This window comes from Orbilia oligospora (genome assembly GCF_000225545.1).
Source record: "Orbilia oligospora ATCC 24927 unplaced genomic scaffold scaffold00193, whole genome shotgun sequence".
Lineage (NCBI taxonomy): Eukaryota > Fungi > Ascomycota > Orbiliomycetes > Orbiliales > Orbiliaceae > Orbilia > Orbilia oligospora.
Window position 1 is genome coordinate 255783 of NW_011645750.1, and position 9739 is coordinate 265521.

At 43.8% G+C, this 9739-nt stretch overlaps 1 protein-coding gene across 1 annotated transcript; it reads left to right on the top strand.

Moving 5' to 3' along the window:
* Positions 1-288: 288 nt before the first annotated feature.
* On the top strand, positions 289-3938 carry AOL_s00193g73 (uncharacterized protein; the record flags this gene model as incomplete). Its single annotated transcript, XM_011128684.1, has 2 exons — positions 289-467; positions 557-3938. The coding sequence occupies 2 exons, from the start codon at positions 289-291 to the stop codon at positions 3936-3938; spliced, it is 3561 nt and encodes a 1186-aa protein (XP_011126986.1).
* Positions 3939-9739: the final 5801 nt, after the last annotated feature.

Here is a 9739-nt window from a genome sequence, read left to right on the forward strand (position 1 = left end):
GGGCTTAAGACCCCCCCTTTATTAATTACTCTCCGCGAATAAGACCTGTGAACTGGGTAGCTGGAAAAGCTGTTCCCATATATCAAAGTCTCACTATCCCCTCCTCCTCCTCCTCACGGGAACTCCCTGGCTACATCAATTTGGTTCATTTTTCTCTCTAGAAAAAGGCTTGTTTTTCTGCTCTCTCAATGCAGACGGGAAGTCGGGTTCTATCGTCTACCAAAAATTTTATATCACTATTTCTACCCGATTCTTCGTGCCAATAAGACCTTCATGCCCGAAGAAACAATGGCAACAATTGAATCGGATCGGCCGTCCCACGGCGCATGCAAAGACATTGAACCTACAAGTACCAACCAGGGAGTACGAATTGATACCTCTATATCAGCGGGCCCGGGACGTCCTTCCCTTACCTCGCCATCTTTAAAACGTAAGAGCTCGATCTCGAGCTCAAAAGTAGATATCGAGTATGTATTGGCTACCCACACCAACAAACCCTGACTGCATACTATTTACTTGAATTTTTCGCTAACATACAACCCCGGACTCTTTAAAGTCTTGCAAATGTTAATAATACTGTTTCTATGTTTATGGGGGGCAGACGACATTCATGGATGCAACAAGGAGCCGAAGGAAATTCTTCATACGGCCCGAAAGCCCCCCCACCAAAGAGAGTCAAAACGACGCCTTCAAAGATGTCGAACTTAGAGCGAAAACCTCAAGCAGAGGCTTCCTGCGCCGCTGTGTCGCCACCCGTTCCACAGAAATCTCCTGCGCCGAATCAACCTACAGCTGAATCTGTTGTCATAACTATTCCTGATACTCAGCTTGAAGAGCAGAGCGCTCCGCCGCGGACGTCAGTTTTGGGAATCGAGCAACAGCCGCCTATTAACCCGCCTTCAAATCCTATATCAATGACAAATTTGCCGACGACTTCGCGTTCTGCTCAGGAAAATACCCTGTCTATAAATCTATTACCCTGGCCACAAGTCACAGAAAATTCTCCACCCCCTCCCCTCCCCTCTCCAGTTCCTACCCCAATAACAGTTAGACAACCAGATTTTACAAACTCTCCAAGCAGTATAGCTGAGAGTAGAGCAAGTCCTGTAGTCGAGACGAGGGCTTTGACTGGAGGAATTCCGAGAGCAGCGTTATATTCCCGAGCTTCAAGTGTAGAGCAGCCGGCGCCGGCGCCTCGCATGCGACCAACGTTGCAGACGGCCATTGCTACCGCCTACATGCAAAACATTACACCCCCACCGTCAACCTCACCAGTCAGCGCTACGGTTCTTAACGGGGTTGATAACCTCGGGCTAAGGTCAGCGCACCCAAGCTCAGCTATGCCGTCTCCAGTAGCCTCGCCACAGATGCCAGAGGTTACTACCATTGATTTGCCAAAATACCTGTCTGATGGCTCGTGCAAAATGCACCGGGTGGACCTAAGGAAGCCTACCATTGAGGACCATAACCTCTTACTGGGCGAGCTTCAGAGATTGGGCCAGCAAATTAAGGACTCGCAATTGACAGCTCCTGAGAAAGCCCTGGTGATGCGATATTCGAAGCTTAGTCGTGCTCTAGACACAATCCGGCGCCAGATTAATCAAAGCTCTGTACAATCAACACATGAGCTAGTTTCTGATATCTTGCGTCGGCGCACGCCTTCGGTGCCAGCTTACCCCCCTCAATCCCCAGTCTCATCAGCTCCCTGTTCTCCAATCCACCATCGTGTGTCAGCATCTCCAGTGGAGAAGCAACATCCTGTACAATCACACCACGGAGCTATTCCAGCTAACACAATGCTTCCACCACCCCAGCCCCACAGCCAACACCACCACCACCACCAATCAATGCTGTCGATTGGTCATTTTCGTAGCCCATCATCTCAGGACGCGGATTTTTATGCACAAAACCCAACGCCTGCAGCTCACTCGCCCCAGTCTTGGCCTCAATCCTCCCCTGTTGCCACAAACTATCCACAACAGGCTACCCAATTCCTGCCATCCCAAAACTCAGCGGCGCAGGCCCCACAAACACGACCACGGACCCAACAGCAATTGCCTGTTGTTTCAGCTTCTGTAAATGACCGCACAAAATCTCCGTGGAGCTACGCGTTTGTTGAAAAGCTTCACTTTCTCATGGCCCAACCGGGTACAGAACCATGGAAACCAAATGATAGTCTCAGAGCGAGCCTACTTGAAGGTGCTCTCAAGCAGGGTGACGATTTGTTCGTCGCTTTGCATTTACTGTTCTGCTACGCTGACCACCCAATACTGAAAAACAAATATCCATTCAATTGGAACGATCCCCGTAGCAAGCTTGGTTTGGAGTTACTCTCCCAACTCTTGTTTGCAAACTCTAGCCTCTCGACCCGAGCGTTAGACATTTTTGTTCAAATCCCTATGGATCTTGGCATGGCAAGAGTGAAGGTTCAGGGGTTCAACGATGATATGATGGCGGCACTCAAGCTGCTCCAGGATATTCGGCCAATATTTGACACTTTGTACAACTATTGCGACTCCAACAAGCTCTCGTGTCCATCTCACAGTCTAATTGCGTCCGCGGGTATCCTCTCGCCGTCTCTACAAAGAACTATCAGCGTATCATTGTCACAAATGTTGATGCAACATGCCAAATCCGCCCAACACCAACCGCAACAAAACCAAGTAACATCGGCTCCCAGACAGCCACAGCAACCACATGTTCAATCTATGCGAAGAGTCCCCCAAATTTTGCCTCCTAGAAAGAGTTCTTCCAGCGGCGATGCTGGGCCTGCACAGCGCACACCACTTCAAATTTTTACGACAGACTGGGGTGGCAAAGTTCCCGGTTGGAAGTTGATACAAGAATGGAGATATCTACCTGCAGACCTTCAGAAGCCCGAAGGGGATACTTCAGAATACTTTACCTATTTTAGGAGATGCGTTACCCCTGTTATCAAAGTCTCAGCTAGGATGCAACAACTCTCTTTCTTAATTGAAAATCCATTGAGCAAATCATACCCCAAAGTTAATCGTGTCGAGGGTGCTGCTCCCAATATCCGCCCAGTTCGAAACTGGTCCAAACTATACCGACTGCGTTGTGTGGCTTCAAAGCAGGATCTTACACAGCTCACCAAGGCTGAAAACTTTTCTGCTTGGAGGAGTCAAGAGACTTGTTGGCCGGTATCTATCTTTGCCGAGTTGAATGATAAATCGACCCCAGGCTTTCCAAACAATACACCACAAGAAAGGGAATTGGCTAAAAAGCGTAGGCTACATTTTCGACGGAAAAGAAATTGGGGCAAAGACTGTACAACCGATCTTACGGATCGGCTTGACCATGGGGAGAACACCATTCAAATCGCGATGATGGAAAACGCACCGGTTGACGGAACTTCATATTACGCCGCTGTGGAAGAAGTTGAGGTGGCAGACTACAATACACTGTTCCATTTGATCACACAAACCCAAAGCTTATCCTCTAGTGAGGCTAAAGAGCTTATCATCAAGCGCCTGAAAAAAGCTGCTGACGCCATCGCAAATGATGACGATATATCCGTTGTCGAAGAAGACACTGTGACTGTATCAGTCACCTGCCCCATGTCTCAGCAACTCATCGATGTTCCTGTCCGCGGCAAATATTGCCAGCATCTTGATTGCTTTGATCTCAAGGGATACCTCACTAGCCGAACAAAATTCCCATCTGGGTTCTCGGTGCCGGATTCGTGGAAGTGTCCAATCTGCAGCTGCGAGTGTACCCCTGCGACAATCATAGTCGACGGGTTCATGAAAGATACCGTTTCCAAATTAAGGGAAGTCCAAGCAGGCGGACAATACTCAAATGCGAAAAGCGTTATTATACGCTCTGATGGGATGTGGAGGCCTCATGACCCCCCTGAAGTTGTGAAAACGAAAATTAAGAAGGAGATGCCTGAGATCATTAGCCTACTCGACGACTAGGTGACTTTCTTTTATATGTTTTTGGTTTAATGCTAACCTCTTTTCTGCCTTTTACTTCATCAATTTGTTTTGACACTTAGAGCATTCTGAACAGGCGTTCTTCTTTTCAGAGGGGTTTAATCCTTTCGATCGTGTCATACCATATACTTGGCTGCTCTTTGATTCTTGGATTCCCGACATGCACAAACAATTGTTAGTTTAGCGTGTCTCCTCCTACTGCTTTCTTCATTTTCTTCCATTCCCTTCCCTTCCTTTCTTTTGCATTTTCATTTCATTTGTTTTAAACAGTCTGTCATTGCTCTGGCGTATTGAGGGAAGGGTTTATAAAGTGTAGTTTAACACTACCTGTCTTTTATGATATCCAATGATTGTTTCCCATCGGGTTTGTGATGGGGTACTACGGAAGCTTAGAATATAATTTAGATACCCCCATACAACTTATGATTGCGGTGTGAGCTCGAGTTGACTTCCGATATGTATACTAGAGACTAGATTTGATTCGTGCAGCCTTACAAATGAAAAATCTGACTTGATATCGAGAGGAAACTGTTTTGCGCGTGTACATATCGACTATCGACTTCCGTTTTCTAAAGCCAGTGTGTTACAAAAGAACTCATCGGTGCGGAACGAGGGAATCTCGATACATTCGAAGTTTTTCCCCTGTCAATCCTGTGTTACACAGGCAACTTTTTGTGTAACAGTATAGTTCTCCCACACACAACACGCTTTTTTAAGGGTTTTGAGGTTATGTGGTCAAATGAGCTCAAAGATAAGAAAAAGAATTATTGGAAATGCACGTTAGCTATGGAACCTAAACCTTTTAAAGTAAAAGGCAAAGGCGGAGATATTATTTTCCCTTTTCTGAAGTTGGGACTATTTAAACATCCACAGCTTTCCCCGTGTTCTATCAACCTTCAGCTACCATCGATGCATCCTCACTTAGAAGCATCATCATATATCACCCCACTCCAAGCTTTACAACGGCAATTCAACTACCATATACATATACTGCATACAGATTCTTCCTATTCTCTATGGTCTATCATTCCCATAAATCAATAATACGACGAGATACTACAACCGGCTTAGGTCATACCATGGTCCACCAATATGTGTGTTTACAAAACAACAGCAATATTACCTGCTATATGATGGTTGTTAATAGTTATGTAAGGAAGTATACCACCGTATTTCCTCCTTATCAGCTTCAACGAAGTGCACTGCAATACGTAAAATAACAGCATATACTTCTTTTCCTCTCCATCGAAGTATGTATGTACATACCATAATACTACTACCCAAGGCTGATAATGAGGAAATTCGTGGTGGTATACTTCCTAATATAACTATTAATTATCAACAGCATAATATGGCTTGAGCACCCACATCACCATACCACACCCTATTCCACCAGAGGATATAACCCCTCACAAATATTTATACTCGCTTACCCATAACAAGCGAAATAAAAGAAGTATAGCAAGACCCTAAAAGTGGTCTTAGCTAATAGTCCAGACTGACCAACCATAAATATATGTGTCAACGTGTTGGGAGGTTCCCCAGCACGTTATGCTGTATAGCCAACTCCCCTCAGGGGGAAGATAGCAAAATAGATCATTTTGTTCTCAGAAACATATACCGCAGAAGTACCGACATAGTGGCAAAGCAGTTTGCTTTGTAGCCATGACTATAATGTACACTACTAAAATACTAGTTTTTGATGATAGACCACCCCAATCTATCATCATAACTATATTTCGCCGAAATAATGCTCCACCATAACATAACGAAAAAGTAGTTTACTTTATCGTCATGATATTCACACTGCATTACACGGCCATATATCAACAGGTATTTCGAAGAACACCATCACCATCAATTCACAGGGTTCTACCGAACAAATCGGTACTCCTCTGCGGAAAAAGTATCCGGGAAGTGATTACTACCACCCTATCGCTTGTTTATGAGTATTGGATTGTAACTTTCTAAACGAAAGATATTACAAAAGAATTACGGCCTCCGGGCCAGATATATATTCAACACTCTAGATTGGGGCCAATCACTCCAGCCCATGTGGGGCTGGGATCGGACTATTTCATACCCTTGGATCATTATGATAACAAACATAATTTCGGAGTTCGAAGCTCAGGCTTCAAGAATATACTTAGAATGGCAAAAAAGAATGGTAAGGATTTTAGCAGAAGTCCTTCCACATGTTCGAAGATCTTTGTATTTAATATACTAAATGTTTTGTACATACGCACGTCGAACGTATAAAACTACCTCTGATTAGCATTTAATATGAATGAGTGACAGAACTATAAACACGAATTTGGTTACAAGGTTACATCTACCTTACCAGGCTCCAGTAATTCATGTTGCGGTTTGCGAGGCACTGCAGTTAATTTCTTTTCCCTTTGTCATTGATCCAATGTTAAGATCTTTTTCGGTCAATCAGATTGTATCGCATGTTAAAATTACCGTCCCAAAATTTTAAAAAAGGCATTTATACGCCAATATATACGAGCTAGCTTACACAGAAGCGAAAACGTAGTTACGTAAAATGTAGTTCCCCGGACCAAGCGAAGCAAGGAAACAAGTTTAGCAACCGATATCAGATCTATCTAAACGGCCCGCGATTATATTTCGCTGTTCTTCGGGCCTAGTGCCGGGCTTGGAGAGAGGCTTTGTATCAGGTTGGTGAAGCGTAATTCATGTGGGTCAATGATAGAATGGACACCCATAGACTTGGACACCCCTAGATTTTATATTTTGAGACATATCAAAAAGGAAGAATATCCTAGGATCTTATTAACCTAGAAGGGTTATTATGAAGGCCGATTGAAAAGTCTCTATATCGAAGATCCAAGATATCTAGATTCTCTGTCGCTACACAGATAAGATTACTGACTCGGACTTGGTTCTTCCATGAGTCTTTCGTATCGAGCTTCTACGGATCGATCGATATTATAGTACTATAGTGCCAAGTTCGTTCAAAGTTTGCTTTAAGAATACCACGAAGCCCTTCTTTAGATAAAAGGATATATACGGCGTCTTCGGAGTTTGCTTGAGCTTGGGATATGTAGTATGGTAGATTCTAGAATTTTAAATGCGGTATTAGTGGGCATTCAGTTAAGTTTCCTAGCTTGTACTAGCTACCACCACAGTCAATGCTTCAGAGTATATATGTGTATTATTAGGATCGATTGTGTATAATCACTTGAGCAAGGCTGAATTGCTGAATGTTCTCAGAATAAAAAGAATTGTAGGATATCGCCATTTTTGTATGGTGGTGATAAGGTCACAGAGGTTCTTTGGATAGGTGTATATTTTCGGGAAAAAAATAAATAAAATAGAATAATTTTTTAAAAATTGATGATACAATTAATTCTGAGCTGGTGAGCTCCATTTTCTCTTTGGAGATTCTGAATCAGTTTCGGGAGAGCATCGTAGTTAATCCAAATTGTCGGGCTCCGGATACTGTGCACTGTGGATGTGTCAAATGAGTTAAGTTTTTCGGTATATTATCGTCGCCTCCCCTTTCTCCTTTCGTACTCGTATACATCCGTATCTCCTTGCCGTCGCCCAAGAAGAATTAATTCTTGGTGTCTTTCAAAAGTTAGGTTAAAAATCGTACGAGTTCCTTTAAAAAAAAAGATGGGTTAAAAAGAAAAATCCCTGGAAATAAATATAGCTGGATCATGGGATGTACGATGTCCAGCGCTCCGCGTCGGAAAAACCGGTGGTCTCAAAGTCCGCAGTGTTTTATATAATAGAAATTCCGCATGGAGAATACCCACATCCGCGAATTTGACAACAGGTAAGGCGTGCATACAGCCGCCCCTTGGAAATGGAGACCCTTAACACCGGGCCCCTTCCCGTTAATTAATATAAAATTCTCACTCCACCAAACATCTCCGTCGTTCGTGGCTTGAGTTTCTGAGACGAGGTTTTACCTAAAAGTTGAGATAGTGGATATTTTTACGTGAAGGATTAGATCTTTAGAGGCAAGTGGTAGTAGAAAAGACCCAACGCTAGCTGGGCGCATGGCGATATCGGACTAGGGGTGGTTTGTGCTTTGCTTCCCGCCCAAGCCGGGGTTCACAATCGAGGTGACCATGTGCCTGAAAGCATCAATGTTCACTGGACAGACGCAGGGAAAGCTTAACGGAGTTTCGTTCGGGCTTGTGCGAGAAATCGAAGTCGAAGTCGAAGGGTAGGAATTCCTTCCCGGGAAAAATTTCACGGAATTTTGTAAAATAACAGGCATCGTTACTACTTTGAGTCATGGTTACTTACTATACGGAAATCTTTTTATATACGCTTTCCGAGCTAATGCGACCGAAGCTTAAAAAAATAAAATAAAATATTCAGCTAAGTGGGTCTTCGATGTCCAGGCGATGTTTAATGGCGAAAGCTTTTTGAGCATGAAGAGTGCACTCCGCAATCATGCCGACGGCACCAATGTGTATTCCGGGAGCCCATCGATGTGGATTCGACTTGCATGAGATGGGTCTGGAAACTAGTAGAACCGACGACAGCGGTCCTGCAGGGCGTAGCGAGTTTTTCTCATTGAAATTTTAATTTTCATTTTCATTTTCCATTTTTTATATTCTTCGGGCTTCTGGGCTCGAATCGGTGATGAAGCTTTAATTTTGCAATTGGTGAAGGATCAGATGGCAAGTTAGGCGAGTCGGCAGAATGGAATGAACGACATGTCAACACAAAGACGACGACATCCAAAGCTAAGACAATTCATCAAAGTTCGATATTCACCCGAGTCTAAAGTTCAAAAGATAAGAAGATGTATGTTACAGTTTATAATTTATCTGATCCAATTACAAATGGCTAGGCGATTACGTACAAATGATCCCCTAACGGCATCTCTATCAGATATTGATGAACTAGACAGCTAAATGCAAGTGCATCCTTTTCCATTCGAAAACGCTCGCTGATCTGTGCAAACCCAGATCAGATTATGTCATTTCCTGGCAGTTATTGACTTGACTCGACTCGATTTGACCCTTGGCCACTGAATTCCGCGGTTCGAATTCGACCAAGGTTCATCCTCGTGGGAATATGCCCATGACGCCAGGTTTGAAAATGATATTCACTCGAAATCCGCAGGCACGATTGCGTTCAGCGTTATGCTTTCGTAAGCACAGTGGTTTACTAATTTAACTCGATCGAGGTATCTAAACCTTTGCTTTGGAGGTGCAAGTTCGAGTTCGAGTCACGAGTATCCCGGTTCGAATGCGAAAACGACGCTAAATTTTTGGTCAAAATGTCAAAATGCGCCCTAAATTTTTTTAACAAGTTTAACGAGAAAAATGAACATGCGACAGCAAATTGACCAACAAGGTCTCAGAAACTAGCCAGCTCCCCAGATGCATTAGCGGCGTCGTGGAACCGAATGGCTACGGGTTAACGTGCTAGGGCTGATTACTGTAAAGGGATATGAATTCCCTTCCCTGCCGGTCGTTTTCAAAAGCCAAGCCAGCACGGCTCCGCATAAATGCTGATAAATCAAGCGCCATTTCAGTGCAATAAAGAGCATAGTGAATTGCGATTATTTGAAGATATCTGGCGACTTTACATAGTAGAAGAGGCACTCTTCTATCCTTTAACGTTATAGATCCAAACGATTGGTGGAGGCGTCATGAGTTATCATGCATGTTTACTTGAGGGTGTATGGACCTAAGTCTGTACTTACATAGTAGGATCAAAGCTTGTGATATCGATATAGACTATTCTCCACATCGACTATGTACGATCAAAGCATGGAGCGGTTTTCCCTTTGA